This window comes from Bombina bombina, chromosome 2 (genome assembly GCF_027579735.1).
Source record: "Bombina bombina isolate aBomBom1 chromosome 2, aBomBom1.pri, whole genome shotgun sequence".
NCBI classification, from domain to species: Eukaryota; Metazoa; Chordata; class Amphibia; order Anura; family Bombinatoridae; genus Bombina; species Bombina bombina.
Window position 1 is genome coordinate 307,651,023 of NC_069500.1, and position 20,386 is coordinate 307,671,408.

The window sequence follows — 20,386 nt, forward strand, 5'->3', positions numbered from 1 at the left end:
GAATTAGCTGGTTTTGTGCTTTTAAACCACAACCTATTGAAATGGATTGAGCTTGCATTTAATATCAGATCTAATTATGTTATCACTTTGTGTACACACACTTGCTTCCTTATCTTATATCTGCTTGTAAACTAAAGCTCAATACTTCAAAAGAACAATGGAAAATTAAAATTGTATTACTCAACTATCCTGCACAAGCTTCTTGTAAACAATTTAATAAACTCTAGCAGGTAAATTGGATCAATGGGAACAATTTAAAGAGGAGAACATTTTTGGGTAAACGTTTCCTTTAAGGCAGCTCCCAAGCAGCCTTCCTATTTTCCCTTGCCTGTTGCAGTTTCTGAACTTATTTATAAGGAATGGCAGAAGCCAGGTTTTCCTTTTGTTTCATCTGCCAAGTGTTATCACTTTGATGTGTATGCTTCTTCTGAAGCTTCTTTTGGCAGGAAAGATCAGTGGGTCGTAGTGCTTGATCGGTAACGTCCTGCCTTCCCTGTTTCTCCTCCCTATTTCATGGTGGTCTAATGGATTTCACTGCTTGGGTATAGATTCCCACAGGTGATTACTTGTTGACTCTCACCATCTAATGAAAGAAAACAAAATAAATGCTTAACTGATTAATACATTTCTATTATGATGGTGAGAGTCCATAAGTCACACATCTTATCTTTGTCCAGGTGTGGCAGTACTTGATTTGCACTTCTTTATCTTTTCATGCTTTTCTTTTTTCCTCGTCTACTTGCCTATATGCATGACTGTGGACCATGGGAAGGACATTTAAAGCTCTGGTGTTTTGGGTGTCTTTTGCCTCCTCCTTGTAGTCAGGAGGGGGGATTCCCACATGTGATGACTAGTGGACACTGGACTCTCATCATCCTGAAATAAATTAATTAATCAGGTGAGCATACATTTTTTTTTTTTTGCTCTGAGGTACCAGAGTGCATTGGTTTCTTGTGGCATGGTCTTTAGGGCATAACTAAATAGAACAGCAGAAGACCTTTAAGCAAGCTGTGCAGGCAATTAAACAATTAACCATTTTTATATTAACAAAATTAAATGTGGTCTGAAAAGGTCAAATAAAATGACACCCCATCTCTCTCTTCACTACAGTCTAACCAGAGTGACAGTCAGCAGTCTCAAGGATTAAAGTTCAGAAAATTGAAGTTTTACATGAGAGCATGTTGAAAAATATGAGCCCAAAGTCCCCTACAACAACCACTGACCAGGCCCTCTACAAGTATATGCCAGAAATCTAAATCAGGCAGTGTGTACTAGAACCTCATTACAAGTCATAATGTCTCAGGTTCTGCTTATTATTTATGACCACCATTTCTTCTTCATTCTCAAATAAAAAAAACACACAATAAGGGCAAAATGAGACACAGATTTTTGTGGAGTATTTAATACTTAAATAATGAACAATAATATTTGAATCCATAATATCAGTTGTATACTTGAAATATTAATCCAAAAGGTTTGATATTTGCAGATACTAAGTTTATTCATTTTCCAATGCATGTAGTATTTTCTGCACTGAATCTAGATCTCAGATATCCCAACAGTGTGGAAATTACTATAATTAATGCCTTCCTTTCATTTTTAATTTCCAGACTATGAATTAGAATAATTAGATAAAATGCAATTCTCCTACAATGTAGTCAAAAAGAATAGCACACAAGGTCTGAAATGGTTTATGCTGTATTGTAACTGTTAAATTCTGAATTTTATGAGTAATACCCACTCAGTACATAGATAAATTTCCTTTAAATACAAGGTTTGAAAAAAAAACCTTATGCCATTAAAAATAGTTTAGAAACTATAAAGGTTTTATACAAAATGTCCTAAAAACAAGAAGAAAAAAAAACACTCAAAATGTCTGCATATTGTCATAGAATGTACATGAATGAACAAAAATGTTTGTGCTAAATTCTACTAATCCTTCAAGAACTGCAATGTTTTACATTGCAGGATCTTCTAACGTCAGATACCAAGAAAAGAGAACACAAAGCATTTTACATGGTATGATTTATATATATATATATATATATATATATATATATATATACAGTATATATATATATTATACAAAATGTTTTAGACTAAATGAACAAGGTTTGGCAACTTAGCATATACATAATCGCAGCATTCATGATAAACTAAAACTGGGCTTTGGTGCTCCAGGAAATGAGGATTCCATATTCTTGATGTTTTCAACAGTCGTTGACTTAAGTCTGAATGGCAGATGCAAGAGAAAGTTACAGTGCATGATGCTGCAGGAAATGTCCCATTCATATTCTTTTCACACAATTGTTTCTTTTGAGTTCCTTTTGAGTGAATGTAGACCCAGCAAAGACTGTTGGTTGGAAGGTAGATTGGCTGATTTAGGGATCACAAGAAGAACTCTTTGATTGGTCCGGCGCCATTCGTTGTATAATCTACAGTGGTATCTGAATGACACCTGGAAAAGAGCACATGAATGAAATATAGCAAGGGAATGTTTTACATTTTATAAAACTTTGTTTTGCTTTACAAAGTAACGTGAGGGGCTTTTCATTGCTAACAGTAACCTGGGTGATACCCAGCTCACAACAAACACTCAAGAAGTGAATCGCTACTTTTAATAATTGTGCTATTTTTCTGAAAACTGTACAAAACTTTTTCGCCCCCAGATACACGTGTATTGGTGAATTCAAATAGGGACTGTAAAGTTATTCTATGCATAAAATCTTTGAGTATTTCATATAAAATAAATAACATTGGAGCTGAACTTGTTATTTAGTACACTGATGTTCAAATCTGGGTTTATCAAATTATTTTTAAATAATAAATCTTTCTGGGTGTAAAACCGTGAGCAGGGTAATAAAGCCATGTACGTGCACTAGCACAACAATTCCTAGCATCCCAGTAAGTACAGTAGCTATTGAAGAACGTTTTCCTGATTAATATGGTGGTCCTTTCATAATGTAAAGTCAAAACACACTGTTAGGAATCCATGAAATTCCTTTAAATGAGTTATAATTTAAGGATTTTAGATAAGAATTTGTTGTTGCTTTTTATGTTGACGTGTATTTATGTTTATATTTCTTGGAGAAATATAATTTAATAAAGAAACAATCTATTAGATTAATATATAATTTAAGCAGACACACTTTTAAATAATGTTTTTTTTAAGTAATGTTTGAAGAAAATGATACCTTCTTAAAAACAGTAGCATTTTAATTGAAACAACTATAGTCTAAATATTCTTCCTTAAGAAGGGACAGCCCACCCCTGTAGTAGGGGTGTGGTGTCTTTATGGGGCAAGCTACAACCTATGAGAGTTATCTTTGAGAAAGTGTCAAAGAAGGGGCATGAAACGGTTTTGATGGGCGGTGCTGTCCTAAGACAGTGTTATTTTAACACTACTATGTTTTAATTTTTGTACTAATAGTACTAATAAAGAATTTGCTTTTATGCAGCAAGTGCCCCATGAAGCCTTTGTGTACAGTCATCATAGAGCCTGTAAGCCCAAGGATGTCATTGATTCCTAACAGTTTTCCACATGGAATGGATGACATGAAACTGGGGAGAAGCGGAGACAGAGAAAAGTACAGTTGAAGCAAATCTCGGAATAGTAAGGTATGAACTGTTTTCATATTGCTCTAATGTAGGAAAAGCAATGGTATCTTATATATTTTGTTTGATCCATCCTCATTATATTTAAAAACTCCTTGCAGCTGATTTAAAGGTTTTACAGAAGGAAACCATGATGATAAACAAGTTTATGACTGTGATGCTGGTGCAAAAACATTGTTTTCCTGTTCTCTTAGTAACTAATGTGAACTACAGTACTTGTGGCTGTTATGGTGGGTGGTTTTTTTTGCACATTGATTTTGAATGATGTCATGCACAACTGATGGGAACAGGTCGGCCTTTATCTGTCACTCCATAGTCATTAATTGTGTCTTCATTATGGTTTTACCCTATCGGTTGAAATAAGCGAAAATAATAAAAATAAAAAATTATTTCCATGAGGGATCTGCACTTATTGAAATAACTGATTTGTAAAATGAAATGAAGAGTCTATAAGAATATTTTCTTACACTGTTAAGACTTCATAAGAGCCTTTCTTATAGTAATAAAGTACTTTATAATTGACATTTATTAGCATTAACAAGGAAAATATATACTTACCAGTGTCCAAAAGAGGTAAATGGTAAAGAGTGCAACAGTGAGAGCAATAAGCCCTACGGCTTCCAGCCTGCTGCTGAAGTGCAGATGATCCACTGCTCCCCGAAGGCACAGCCAGCCAGAGATAGTGGCGAGCGGCGTTATGAACAAGAAACACACCATGTCTCCAAAGAGAGTCCTCTTCTCATGCTGGGGGCCTGGGTTCCGCAGCCACTGGAAAAAAAAAACATTTGTCATTGCTGCTCCATCTAGTTTAAAATAAAACTGCTTAAAGGGACATTAAATATTAAATATATCTCTTGCACCTGGGTGTCAACATTTTGGAACCTCGGTTACACTGCATGTATCTGAAGGATGTGCAAACTAGAATACAGCGAAAGCTAGATTTCAACATGGCAGAACCCATGACTAGAGAGAGGCAGGTAATAACCTCAACACTATGCTAATAAAAACGTATTAGAGTTTAATGTCCCTTTAACTAAGAGTAATATTATTACGAGCAGAAGAAATTTTAGAATTTAGACTTAATGGTCCAAATTAAAGATTATAATAAAAGTTAATTTAAAGCTGTCAATTCACTTGCCTAAAAATACCTTTTACAATCAAATGCGATTCATTTTCATTACATCTAATTGTATCATCATCATACAGCACATGTTGATGCTTCATAAGTGATGAAAATATGCATCTTTAATTTCCAGTGAGCTGCACATAACTCCAAGCGCCACTTGTCTTATTAGGAGAAGCCCTTCAGGACTTGTTATTGCAGTACAAAGCTTGCCACTGTTATTTTGTTTGCAAAACCTCCATTAGTTTGTACTATATTATCTAATTATCCGAACTGAACAATTTTCAGAGCTAACTAATGAATAATGGTTGGAATTAAATAATGAATGTACATGTAATTTAACATTTTATATTATAATGGGTTTAAAATCACTTTAAAGGGATATGACACTCAAAAAATGTCTTTTGTAAATCAAACAGAACATACCATTTTAAAAATGTTTCCAATTTACTTCTATGATCAAATTTGCTTAATTCCCATGATATGCTGTATTGAAGAGATACCTAGGTAGACATCTGGGGCACTGCTGCCATCTAGTGCTTTTACAAATGGATACCATTCTTGCAAAACTGCTGCAATATAGTGCTCCACAAATGTGCCCGCTCCCAAGCATATGGGACAAAGAAAAATTGATAACACCATAAATAATGTTGATTAAAATTGCATACTCTATCTGAATCAAGAAAGAAATGTGGGTTTCATATCCCTTTAAAAATATGGGTGGAATTAAATAATGAAAGAAAAGGGTTCTTTTTTTTTCTACACCTAATGTAACATTTTATATTATAATGTGTTTTAGAATCACTTTAAATTGGAGATAAAACCAAAATGCTGCAGGTAACAGGAGCTACCACCAGATGTCACTGTTCTCATTGAGTTGTATGGAAGACACCACTAAACCATAATATCATTTCTTTACTCATTTGGGGTTTATTTCCGAGTCTAGAAACTTTTACTGAAGCCACTTATTACTTTTTGCAGACTCACAGAGCCAGATTACAATTAGCGCTCCCACTAGAGCATTAATTGCGCTAGTAGCAGTTTATTTGCGCTCTTCAGGTTGCGCTCGTATTATTAAAAGTTTGTTCGAGCGCTAACCCGGCTCCAATGCATATGTCTGCGTTTCAACAAACGATATCAAGAGAACGAATAAAAATTAATAGAAGTAAATAAGAAAGTTGTTTAAAATTGCATGCTCTATCTGAATCCTAAAAGAAATTTGGGGTTTCATATCCCTTTAAGAATATGGATGACATTAAATAACGAAAGGAAAAAGTTTTTTTTTTTCTACACATAATTTAACATTTTATATTATAATGTTAGAATATCGCGTGCACGTTCACGTATTCCCCCAAAGAAGCCCATGAAAAAAAAAGTATTTTATATATATTTATTTAAAGCAAATACATAGTTAAAACCTTTATTAAAATTGAATATTGCAAAAATTATTTCTTTCATGTTTTCATCTACTTAAAGGGACAGTCTACCATAGAACTGTTATTGTTTTAAAAGATAGATAATCCCTTTATTACTCATTCCCCAGTTTTGCATAACCAGCACAGTTATATTAATATACTTTTTACCTCTGTGATTACCTTGTATCTAGGAACCTTCTTCCAGCCCCCTGATCACATGACTGTGACTGTTTATTATCTATTGTCTTGTATTTAGCATTGTTTTGTGCTAAATCTTAAATAACTTTCTGTGCCTGAACACAGTGTTATCTATATGGCCCACGTGTACTTTCTGTCTCTTTGTGTTGAAAAGAGATTTAAAAAGCCTGTGATAAGAGGCAGCCCTCAAAGGCTTAGAAATTAGCATATGAGCCTACCTATGTTTAGTTTAAACTAAGAATGCCAAGAGAAAAAAGCAAATTTGATGATAAAAGTAAATTGGAAAGTTGATTAAAATTAAAAGTCCTATCTGAATAATGAAAGTTTAATTTATACTAGACTGTCCCTTTAACTGCAAAGGGCTCCATTGGACATCTATATAAGTCTATATATAATGTATACATATGTATTTATGTGTTAATGTGTATATATGTCAGTAAATACATATACACACATATAAATAAAAGTTTTTTTAAAATAAACAATGTAAAACATTTTTTTATGCAAACTATTTTTAATGGATTAGTCCATTTAGGATATGCACAAACCTCAACCTGTTTTATGGCACTTTAAATCCCTTTGCCTGCATGAGATCGCATATCTTTGAGCCCTTATAACTTTTGTGTGCAATATTTTTTTATAAAATAATTTTTATTAGATGGTGTTATTATGAGCTTAACTGTACTTTGTAAAGTATTTTTTATGTGTTCTGTACAACTTTTTAAGTTTCGCGAAACAGTTAACAAAAGTTCTGAAGTCGCGGTAATCATTCTAGCGTAAAACGCGATTGTGCTCAAGGGATCGCGTTTACTTAAAACTCGTAATATGTACGAGCAGTAAGCCCGACGAGTACAAAACCCCACAATAAACCCCTTATCGCTCCACTAGTAATCTGTAAGATTATGATGATTTAATATCAAATGCTTAAAGTGACACTAGATTGCATGAATCAACATTTCATAATAAACTGAGGATAATTTGGATCTACTGTGGTTTAAAGCTCTAAAATCAATCTTATGAATATATACATGTGAAATGATTAAAGGGACAGTCTACTTGAAAATAGTTATTGTTTAAAAAGATAGATAATCCCTTTATTACTCATTCCCCAGTTCTGCATAACCATGACAGTTATAATAATAGACTTTTTACCTCTGTGATTACCTTGTATCTAAGTCTCTGCAGCTTGTCCCCTTTTCTCAGTTATTTTGACAGACTTGCATTTTAGCCAATCAGTGCTGACTCATAAATAACACCATGGGAGTGAGCACAAAGTTATCTATATGACACACATGAACTAGCACTGTCTAGCTATGAAAAACTGTCAAAATGCACTGAGATAAGAGGCGGCCTTTAAGGGATTAGAAATTAGCATATGAGCTTACCTTGGTTTAGCTTTTAACAAAGAATACCAAAAGAACAAAAGCAAATTTGATTCTAAAAGTAAATTGGAGAGTTGTTTAAAACTGCATGCACTATATGAATAATAAAAGTTTAATTTTTACTTGACTGTCCCTTTAATTATATTTACAAATATCTATAAAATTATTATTATTTTATTTTTTAAATATGGCTTTGAATAATTAACTATTGAGTTGGACAAACCCCAGGGGCAACAAATAATGTGTTACTTCATCCACTTGCCAGATACCAGGCTGACTTGTTATTACCCTTTAGAACTATTTTAATAATCACAATCACCTAGATTACGAGTTTTGCGCTAATTAGGGTGCGAAACTAACGCCAAAAAAGTGCGTTATTTCCCTCTCCATAGCGCTGCCATTACAAGTTACTGAAAAGTCTCCTGGTGTGTGCGATATGGTGATGTTAAGCCCCATACCGCAAAAAATCCAAGGGCTGATTTGACGTGCTCGTGCACGCTTTCCCCCATAGACATCAATGGGGAGAGAGTGTTGGAAAAAATCTAACACCTGAAGTGCGGACTGAAAAATCTCAGCCAATAGGAATGCTAGGTACGCCATTTTGAAACAGCTACTGTACATTGAAGCTTCAGTGTACGGCGGGGACCGTATGAAGAGGACGCTCGATGCTGGATGTCTTTGCCACTGCGTGCCGCCGGGATGAAGATAGAAGATGCCCCCGCGATGGATGAAGATGTTGCCGCCTGGATGTCCGGACTTAATCAACCGTGAGTAGATATTCTGGGGTCATTGTTAGGTATTTTTTTATTTTTTGGGGTTGTTTTCTTTTAGATTAGGGTTTGGGCTTTTGAAAAAGAGCTAAATGCCCTTATAAGGGCAATGAAAAAGAGCTGAATGTCCTTTTAAGGGCAATGCCCATACAAATGCCCTTTTAGGGGCAATGGGTAGCTTAGTTTTATTTTTCAAAGATAGGTTTTTTTATTTTGGGGGGTTGGTTGGGTGGTGGGTTTTTACTGTTGGGGGATAGGTAAAAGAGCTGTTTAAGGGCTATTGGTAGTTTATTGTAGGCTAGGGGTATTTTTATAGGGCTATTAGATTAGGTGTATTTTTTTATTTTTGATAATTTCGTTTATTATTTTTTGTAAGCTAAGTGTTTTCCATTTTTCTTGATTTTAGTATTAATTATTTTTGTATTAGGTTTTTTTTAAATTAGTAATTCAGTATTTTTAATTGGGAGTATTTTTTATTTTATTAGAATAGTAATGTTAGGTTAATTTATAGTTTAATGTTAGGTTTATTTTTATTTCACAGGTAAGTTTTTATTTATTTAAATATAGTTATATTGTAATATAAGTTAGGGGGTGTAAGGTTTAGGGTTAATAGTTTAATTTAGTGTTTTGCGTTGTGGGGGGCAGCGGTTTAGGGGTTAATAACTTTATTATAGTGTCAATGATGTCGGGAGTGGCGGAATAGGGGTTAATAGCTTTATTATAGTGGCGGCGATGACGGGGAGCGGTGGAATAGGGGTTAATAATTTTTATTAGTGTTGGCGATGTCAGGTGTGGTAGGGGTTAATACATTTATTTAATAGTCGCGATGTGGGTAGGCGGCAGATTAGGGGTTAATAGCTTTAATACAGTGTTTGCCATCCGGGAGGGCGGCAGCTTAAGGGTTAATAGGTAGTTTATGAGTGTTAGTGTACTTTGTAACAGTTTAGTTATGAGTTTTGTGAAACATTTTTGTAGCGCAAAACTCATATCTACTGCTCTCAGGTATGGATTGTCTCAGTATAGGCTGTAACACAAGCTTTTCAGCCTCACCGCACAACCTGTAATACCGGCACTATGAAAATCCCACGCAAGAAACGTAATTTGCGGAATGTACGTTGCGTTACAGGCTAAAATGCTTGCGGTATAGCTATACCGATACGACTCGCAATAGCTGCGTTACTGCTTTTACTTTGAAATTGCCCTTTTTTTTCAGCATTAAAAACCGTAACGCAAACCTAGTAATCTAGGTGAATATAAGTACTAGCAGTGTGCACATTTTGTGTTATTACAAAATCTATAAAACCCTAGAGTGATTCATGAATACATAATTTTGCATTCATAATTAAGGCTATTTATAATAGACTACATATGACAAAATAATTGGACGTTTAAAATGTAATTCAGCAATTAAAATGACACAAAAAATAGAAAAGCAACGGGACAACCGCAACATTGGTAAATGAGTGCTTTTGTAGATTCTGAGCAGCTAGTGCGTATAATAATGCGATTCTTGGACAGAAGCGTGGCACAGAATTTCTTTTATAATTATAACAGTAAAGAAGCTCATTAGAACCATAATAGCGAGTAAAGCAATTACCATCTCCCAAATTGGAGTTCTTTAATTAAGAGAAAAGCACTGAAATTAAGTGAAGGAATCTTTTAGAGCTGGGCTGAGTCTCAAGACAAAAATGAAATGCTTTACAATATATAAAGGGCCAAATCAGTGTAACAGGGATGAAATATAGCTCTATTATCTCTCTTTTATATCACTATTGGGATGAGTTGCTTGTCAATTATATTTATATAAATACGTTCTGTAAAAGTAAAAACTTCTACCATGTTTGTATTAGAGAGATATCAGCTTGAGAGATAATTGCGCATGTAGTAAGCTTTTTGCGCTTGTAGGCTTGTGCTCGTATGAGTTGAAAGTAAACTGTTTTTGTTCACTGGCTAACCCTACTAGCGCAAAAAGCAGAACTTATTCACCTATTCCCTCATAGAATAAATAAATAAATATTCATAAATAAATATTTCTACATATATCTGATGTTTTTTTGTACAATATATATCTTTATATATATATATATATATATATATATATATATATATATATATATATATATATATATATATATATATAAATATCTATTTATAAATACTTATAACATATTCTGCTATGTACAGAACATTGGAATGTCAAATATTTACATCAAATACATAGTTAAAACCTTTATTAAATATAAAAAATGCTTTTACATGTTTTCATCTACTTAAAAGCAAAGGGCTCCAATGCACTTATATATATATATATATATATATATATATATATATATATATATATATATATACACAGTTGTATGCCAAAATTTAGGCACCCCTGACAATTTCAATAATTTTCATTTATAAATAATTGGGTTTTTGGATCAGCAATTTCGTTTTGATCTATCAGTGAAATGAGGTTTATTGGATTAACAGAAAATGTGCAATATGCAACAAAATGGTTACATTTAATAGCCATTCAAACCCCTTTGTGTCAACTTGTTTGCATGTTATCAGGCCAAAATCACCAGGGTGTGTAAACTTTTAATAAGGGTCATTTGGGTAGTTTCTGTTGGCATTATGATTTAAAAAGAGTAAACACCAGGGCCATCTTTAATATTGACTGGACCCTGGACAAAAATGTTCTTGGGCCCCACCCCATGCAATTTCGCTCTACACCCCAACATCCCAAAAAACAACTAAATCAATTTTTTTTTATTTTTTTTATTATTAGCCCATCGGTGGATCATCCACTGCTGGGCTAATCATTTAAACAAAATGAAATAAATTGCAATATGTGAAACTGGACCTAAGCAGTACTAATAAGTAAATAAATATATAAATATAAATAAATATATAAATTCCTCCACTGTGGATTCATTTAATATTCTTTTGAATGTGATTCTGGTGTGAGGTTTGCTGGTTAAAGAGATTTAGGGCAGCCAACAGGAGCAAAGCAAGGTAAAGACTGAGAAGGAAGCATGGAGGTGCAGACAAATATAAGTTTACTGACTGGAACAGCAGAACTACTATGGGAAGCTGTAAAATCTGAGACAGAGAGAAAATAAAAACTATAAAAATAAACCTTACATTAATGTGTGAAGTATCAGCATGACACTATACATCAGCCACAGAAGCACATGTCAATTCTTTGCTAGGAACAAGTTCCCTCTCACCTGCACTAGACAATGCTGCATGGAGAGGGGTGTGTGTGCACTCACTTATTCTTCCCACTGACACTTTTCTACAAAGCACTGTTCCCCTAACAAACTTCAGTTAGTTGATCTTAGGGCCACAGCAGAAAGAGCAGGGCTGTCTGTCCAAGGCTGCATGGGTACAGTGTGAGATGAGTCACACAGCCTCAAGACTGAAAAGAGCAGAGTATGCAGCTGCACAGATGCTCAAATCCTCATGTGCCTGCGACTCCAGCTGCATGCGCCTACAGTCAGTCCTACCCAGAAACAATCCCCACAACCAGAGTAGTTACCTGGTAACAGTTGTAACCCCAGTAAGACCTTTTCTGATGCAGTGGGAATGGCTGGATGCCGAGTTAGGGCTTTGCATTCAGTGCTGCACAGTGCACATCTAAAACAGCACATGGCAATAGCTTGGCATGTCACATGACACCAACACGGTCTGGCACAGTTTTTTTTTTTTAAATATAAGCAGAGTACTTTTGTATTAGGACTGAATTTGTGTGTTCCCCATGTCACATAAGCAGTCTAGTATGAACCATAAAAAAAAGGACTCTTGGGCCCCTCAACAGAGACTGGGCCCTGGGCAGCTGCCCCTTTTGCCCTGTGTTAAAGACGGTCCTGGTAAACACAGTTGATTAATAATAAATGGCTTCAGCCAAACACTAATCATGAGTGAAAGAAAAGTTTTTGTGTTATCATTCATATTTTTTTGAAAAATGGCCAAGAAATCATAAATTCTGCCGGGGTATGTAAACTTATGAGCACAACTGTGTATATATATATATATATATATATATATATATATATATATATATATATATATATATATATATATATATATATATATATACAGGGAGTGCAGAATTATTAGGCAAATGAGTATTTTGACCACATCATCCTCTTTATGCATGTTGTCTTACTCGAAAGCCTTCTACCAATTAAGCATATTAGGTGATGTGCATCTCTGTAATGAGAAGGGGTGTGGTCTAATGACATCAACACCCTATATCAGGTGTGCATAATTATTAGGCAACTTCCTTTCCTTTGGCAAAATGGGTCAAAAGAAGGACTTGACAGGCTCAGAAAAGTCAAAAATAGTGAGATATCTTGCAGAGGGATGCAGCACTCTTAAAATTGCAAAGCTTCTGAAGCGTGATCATCGAACAATCAAGCGTTTCATTCAAAATAGTCAACAGGGTCGCAAGAAGCGTGTGGAAAAACCAAGGCGCAAAATAACTGCCCATGAACTGAGAAAAGTCAAGCGTGCAGCTGCCAAGATGCCACTTGCCACCAGTTTGGCCATATTTCAGAGCTGCAACATCACTGGAGTGCCCAAAAGCACAAGGTGTGCAATACTTAGAGACATGGCCAAGGTAAGAAAGGCTGAAAGACGACCACCACTGAACAAGACACACAAGCTGAAACGTCAAGACTGGGCCAAGAAATATCTCAAGACTGATTTTTCTAAGGTTTTATGGACTGATGAAATGAGAGTGAGTCTTGATGGGCCAGATGGATGGGCCCGTGGCTGGATTGGTAAAGGGCAGAGAGCTCCAATCCGACTCAGACGCCAGCAAGGTGGAGGTGGAGTACTGGTTTGGGCTGGTATCATCAAAGATGAGCTTGTGGGGCCTTTTCGGGTTGAGGATGGAGTAAAGTTCAACTCCCAGTCCTACTGCCAGTTTCTGGAAGACACCTTCTTCAAGCAGTGGTACAGGAAGAAGTCTGCATCCTTCAAGAAAAACATGATTTTCATGCAGGACAATGCTCCATCACACGCGTCCAAGTACTCCACAGTGTGGCTGGCAAGAAAGGGTATAAAAGAAGAAAATCTAATGACATGGCCTCCTTGTTCACCTGATCTGAACCCCATTGAGAACCTGTGGTCCATCATCAAATGTGAGATTTACAAGGAGGGAAAACAGTACACCTCTCTGAACAGTGTCTGGGAGGCTGTGGTTGCTGCTGTACGCAATGTTGATGGTGAACAGATCAAAACACTGACAGAATCCATGGATGGCAGGCTTTTGAGTGTCCTTGCAAAGAAAGGTGGCTATATTGGTCACTGATTTGTTTTTGAATGTCAGAAATGTATATTTGTGAATGTTGAGATGTTATATTGGTTTCACTGGTAAAAATAAATAATTGAAATGGGTATATATTTGTTTTTTGTTAAGTTGCCTAATAATTATGCACAGTAATAGTCATCTGCACACACAGATATCCCCCTAAAATAGCTATAACTAAAAACAAACTAAAAACTACTTCCAAAACTATTCAGCTTTGATATTAATGAGTTTTTTGGGTTCATTGAGAACATGGTTGTTGTTCAGTAATAAAACTAATCCTCAAAAATACAACTTGCCTAATAATTCTGCACTCCCTGTATATATGTATATATTTATTTATGTCTATACATGTGTACATAAATATAAATGTTTACACTCTACTCATAATCTGAACCTAAATGTTAGTGATTGTAAAATGTCCACGTCTGCTTTGTTATGTAAATTAGTCTTGCTGGATAGAACAAAATGGGTCTTGGTGATTTCACATATGTGAATAAGGTGCTGGCTGTGGGCGTGGTTTGGTATTTTAGGCGTGGTCAGGATTTTTCACCTTTACTAGGTCCAATCATGCTAAATTCATAAAGTCTTTATTGTTCCTACATTTAGCCACCAATAAGCAAGAGTAACCCAGGTTCTGAACCAAAAATGGTCCGGCTGCTAAGCTTACATTCCTGCTTTTTAAATAAAGATAGCAAGAGAACAAAGACAAATTGATAATAGGAGTAAATTAGAAAGTGGCTAAAAATTGCATGCTCTATCTGGATCATTAAAGAATTACATTTTGGTTTAGTATCCCTTTAACGAATTAGCTGTACCTAGAATAACATAGGAACTGGTGAAAATGCAGAAGATGGGTACCCCATATAGCTACTTTTGGAGTTTCTGATGGACAAACATTTATACTAAACATAAGAGACACATTTATTGTAGAAGTAGAAAGTGCTCATTTATTCTGATACAGTGTTTCATGGTGTTTTACTACTGATCTGTATAATCATAACAATCTTTAATTAAAACCTATGTGAATGTGAACAGGATTTAAGACTTGGTCTGGTTCAGCAATCTTTCTGCAGTCTTCTTAAACTGTTAAACAATTGCCACAGATCGGAAGGAGCTTATCACTTTTTATACAGGAAAATGTATTTATAAAGGATTTAAAACTATCGTTAAATTCGCCTGTAATTCCTAATCTTGGCAGCCTGTTTCATAGTAATAAAAAGTAGTAGAAAACGAGTGTGTAGTTATTCTGATTTACGTTCTCATTATTTCAGACATATTATCACACATTTTTAAAGCTTTAACCACTTGTAAATAAACCATCCATCACTTATGCTTAAAGACATATTCCTGCCTTAGTTGTTACCACTAAACATGCCAGTTTGTCAACTAAGGGCTCGTTTCCATCGAGCCGTTAAAAATGAAGCCGTAAGCTACCGAAGCGGTCGACAGTTAAAAGTAATTTACGGCTCCATTTTAATACCAGGTTTCCATTGAAAAAGTTTCTGCTTTGCATGCGGTTGCTCTTTATGTGTAGGTGTAAGTTAGTGTTGTGTTAATGCTTCCACCCGATTTCTAAAACATGAATAGGTTACTATGGTAACCCGACCTTACACTACACTCAATCGCACACACGGCGCCGCATACAAGTGCGGCGCGTATATGTTCCCCGTCGCTCGCTGTTAAAATAAAATCAAACCCATAACGCATGCGCAATATCTACCTCTCAACCGCAACCCCCCACCGCAATAACTAATGTATTAACCCCTATTCCGCCAACCCCCATATCACAAAGTATCTATTTAAACTATTAACCCCATTACGCCATGCCCCACAGCACAATCTAGCTATTTAAACTATTAAACCCTAAACCGCCATGCCCCCATAGTGCAAATAACTAATCACTAAGTCCCCTAACCTAACACCCCCTAAATTAACCCCATTGCATAAATTAAAATAATCCTAAATTACAATTAAAATAAAAAAACGTAACATTACTTTAAAAATAAAAAACCTAAATTTAAATTAATCTAAAATTACAAAAAAAATCTAAAATTACAAAAAATAAAAAAGTCTAACATTACATAAAATAATAACCCAAATTTTCAAAAATAAAAAAATTATACCTAATCCCTATTAAAATAACCCCCCCAAAATAAAAACACCCCCTAATCTAATACTAAACTACCAATAGCCCTTAAAAGGGCCTTTTGTAGGGCATTGCCCTAAGTTAAACAGCTATTTTACTTTTTTTAAAAACTAAGTTCCCCCTAATTGTAAAACCGCCCACCCACCACACCCCCCAAAATAAAAAACCTAACACAAAAAAATTCTAAACTACCCATTGCCCCTAAAGGGGCATTTGTATGGGCATTGCCCTTAAAAGGGCATTCAGCTTTTTTACTGCCCTTAAAAGGGCATTTAGCTCTTTTACCGCCCATAAAATCCCTAATCTAAAAAATAAAAAACCCTAAAAATTTAAATAAAAACTTAAGTCTAACCCCATGATAGGCAAGCGCCATTGGTTTATACAAAGGGCAGTATGGCAATAGGAAATGCAGGGCTCACAAATCTGCTAACCCAATATTTGCGGCTCCACTCATTTATCAATCACTGCACTAGACATAATATAACACTGTACATGGATAAAATAAGATTAATAAAACATTCCAGATTCCCTTCATGAAATGTGTTTCTAATGAGTTTCATTAAGGAAAATCTTCTGATTAGTTACCAACAGAATGGGGGTCAGAACCTGCAAACAGCTCTGTCTGAGGATTTTCGTTCCATAGTACAGCTTCTACACTAGAGAGACCTAAGCTGATATTTGCCTGCCAGGCAGAAAGTGCTGATTTACTGCCACAAAAGGTTGGCTTTGCACAGTGAAGGATGACATCATGAGGCTTAGATTTGATTAGCTAAAAGCTTACAATCAACAAGGTTTTATGTTCTCTTTTAAAGGGACGTTAAAGTGACTAAAATGTTTCAATGCAATTAAATAGTACATTAAAACAGGCAGTTTGTGGGTTTCCAGTTGTCAAACTGATTCATTTTGAACTAGAAAAGGTCATTATTTATAAGATATGTAAATGATTCTCCAAAGCCATCCGCTTAATGATGAATATGTGATTACTTTAGATGAGTGATTATTTCTACCAGTATAGAGGGGATGCATTTGGTGAAATAGTGTCTGGTCAACTCTAATGCTATCTAACACATTTATTGTTAAAGAGACAACAAACTAATTTTCTATACATGCATAATATATAAGAAATTAAGCAGACGATATGTATAAAAAAGTATTTAAACTATTATTTTGTTTTATTGCATTATTTTGCTGCCGAAGGACATACACTTTAAAAATCCTATTTGTATTCTTTACCTTAGCTTCTGCTGTGACCAATCAATGGCAGATACAGTATAAAAGAGCTACTATACAGATCAAGCAATCACTGTGTAAAAGGTAATGGGATCAGGCCAGTGGCAGTTCCATAAACCTTATTATATATGGCCAAACACCCCTGGGTTATAGTATCAGGTTATTCTAGGTGGGTGGGGCTTTAGTTACAGATGTTTAATTGGCAGGGTCAGGGCAAGCTGGAGTCACAGGTGTTTTCAGATGGCAGAGCCAGATAGTCTGGGGCTATGGTTAGGCAGTAGGGGGATGTGGCCTGCCTAATAGGATAGGGGTAGAGAGTAGTCATATTTATTGGGGGCTTTGCACCCCTTGCTCCCCACCTAGAACCACCTCTGGATTAGGCTTCTAGCATGTGCAGAGCTTAATTACATGAAAGTGGGGAAAATAAATAATACAAGTAGCACATTTTTTACTGCACATCATTTTTGGGCACAGGGTACATTATCTTCTGCTCAGTTTTGTGCTAAGAATATCACACAATATGGTATTTCAAGTGGATGGTTAAAAATTTTAACCAGAACATCTTGTCTTGGTCAAAACTTTTATAGAGCACAAAACTTTTGATTGATAGTACAGGGAGCGCTATTAGTGTGCTCAATGCGCTCATATTACAAGTGGTCAGTAAAGTGCTGTGCTTATGTGTACAATACAAAATACTATTGTAAAATGCAGTGCTTTCAAAACTGTAAGCCATTATTATTATTAAGAGTATAGCATAGAGCTACACAAAGAACTCCACTGCTTGTGCACAAGCTTCACGCTTGGGCGCTAATATTTTGCACTCTACTTGTAACCTAGGCTTTTATAGAGAATTCAATTTCAGTTTTACGCCTCTTTAAAATGTCTCACTCCGGGGGCGGAGCCTATAGCTGTTGCGGTTGGACGTGTGTGTGAAGAGCTCCTGATCTTAATTTGTTATTTTAGAGTTATTTCTTAACTTTCACTTAACTTTTTGCTTGGAAAACATTGGCCACTTTACCTAGTGTTGTTCAACAAGATTTTGGAGATATCTAGCACAAAATGGACCTACCTATGTTCCTCAGCTGACTGCACTACGACTAGCCATGAGGTTGTGAGGCCTCTATGAACTGACTGTTGGTGTCGTTAAAGCTACCGCATATATACCCCCCCAGGTCCCTGGGTTACCAAACCAGTTCAATTGCAACTGGACTGTTCGCAAATGGAGTCACAGATATTAGAAGAAACCCTGCTATGCATGATAGATGAACACTTCCGAAGCCTTCACCTGCTAATTGATAAGTGTTTCAGTGGAATCACTAGCCCACCCAGTCAGGGAAATGCAAGAACAACCGTCCCCCAGTTGACGGCTCATGACAGCACCCCAAGAGAAACCCCCCATGTATCGTGTTTGTCATGCACTGATGTGGGTGAACCTGCGAGGTCGGATTCTGCTCTGGGCAAGTCAGATACTCCGGACGCTACAAACAAAGTCTACATTACAATAGTTAATAGTGAGACGGCCTCCCTCTATACTACGCACTCGACAAGTAGCACTGTCCTGAAAGATCGGAGAGGGACATTTACCGCCTCTACAGCCCCAGCTTCTGATCTACAGCAGGGTGCGATTGATGCTAATTACCCTTCCCTAACTATTCCTAGAACTGGAGGATCTGGAACGGGAGTTCTAAGTTCCACCTCTGCACGCACACAGTTGGGGTATTCAGGCCATTTTATGAGGTTTGGCTACTGGCAGTGGCGCCTCCCATGCTTGGAGTTCTGCACCCTGGAGAGTACCCTGATAGATGTGAGACATGGCACTGTGTTTCCCTTTTTAATCTGGCGGCAGACCCCCATGGTACTTAACTCCTCCCAAGACACTAAAGATTTGGGGATACTGACCTTTCCCGCATGGATGCCTGAACAGCTGTTGATCCCACCATTGCCCTGCTGGGATCCTGGTGGTGTGTACCCACTGCACTTTCTGGACCGCTGCATCCTGTATCTGAGAACCTCCGGTTCCACCGACGGGAGGTCACGGGACACGCGCGATCTGGATCCGGATTGACAGCAAACTCTGTCTAGGCTCTAGGGTGTTAAGCGGAGAAGAGGTAACAGGGGAGGCTTATGTCGGTGGCTTGACCTGCTAGAAAGCCGGTGGGAGATGAATTGACACTATTACGGAGGATGATTCTATACCCACATGAGACGTCTTCACACAGCACTGATGTCGGTAAAGCTCCATCCGCTAGTAACACCCTCTTTGTCATTCTGTTGAGTCCCCAACTACCACCCTACAGATATGGACCTTCGGGTCTGATTGGTGGGCAATACCTTAGCCCCCAAATAATGCGACCTATACTACCTCATTTTTCCATAAGAACTGAAGTGGGGTAATGGACGGGCATGTTGGTGTGGGGAAATTATGTTGTTACTTCACTGCTTGGAAGACTGTTAATCTGTATACTGCCCAAAGTACCTACTGCTCTTTTCTATTGTATGCGTGTATGTGCTAATTGTTGCCTGATATAATTGCCTACTCTAGCAGTAAGTGTATGACGCACAGCTAGACCTCTCATGTTTTCTCCTCTCTATAGTCGCAACTGGTCTTGCCCTAGATATAGCCATGGGGTATACATAGCTGCCAATAATACCTTTATTCATCCCCAAGAAATAGCGATACGTCCTGTGTAGTACCCATATGTTGTGGTTTTACTCCCCCATTCTCCTTACATTGTGGGTTATGTAGTAATTGAGCATGTCCTACCTCAAACAAAGTTCTCCTAGTTTGTTTCTAGCGGGTATGGCTTCCCTTAACTCTGATGATGAAACTCTGCTACCCTAATATCTGTCATTAAAGAAACATCTTAACTGTTATCTTAAACCTTGTTTTACCACTGGAGATTTGAATCTCAAGCTGAAGGGTTCTGGCAATAATTGGGATTGTTCCCAATATACCCTTTAAGGTTAACTACACATTTAACTGCTGTGCCCTTATATCCATATGTACCTGCTTGCACTTTTTAATATTATTTCAGGTTAATTCTTTGGTGTTAGCATTGGGGTACTGTCTGGTTCTCAAATTTATATTGCTTCCAGTATTGTTCATGTAAATAATTTTTACTTCATTTATGCAAATTTGGTCCGACGGTCCCTAACTTATACCAGATTATTTTGAGGTACTTGGGGTACTTATAGCCATGTG

At 36.5% G+C, this 20,386-nt stretch overlaps 1 protein-coding gene across 2 annotated transcripts in view; it reads right to left on the reverse strand.

The window, feature by feature from the left end:
* Positions 1-1,386: 1,386 nt before the first annotated feature.
* The window catches only part of MARCHF3 (membrane associated ring-CH-type finger 3), a 444,776-nt gene continuing 425,776 nt past the window's right edge, over positions 1,387-20,386 (reverse strand). For both annotated transcript variants that reach the window (XM_053701629.1, XM_053701628.1), the window contains 2 exons: positions 4,174-4,383; positions 1,387-2,458 (listed from right to left, as the gene is read on the reverse strand). In XM_053701629.1, the coding sequence (XP_053557604.1) occupies positions 2,300-2,458; positions 4,174-4,383 (369 nt within the window). In that variant the 3' untranslated portion in view covers positions 1,387-2,299. The remainder of the gene's footprint in view (positions 2,459-4,173; positions 4,384-20,386) is intronic.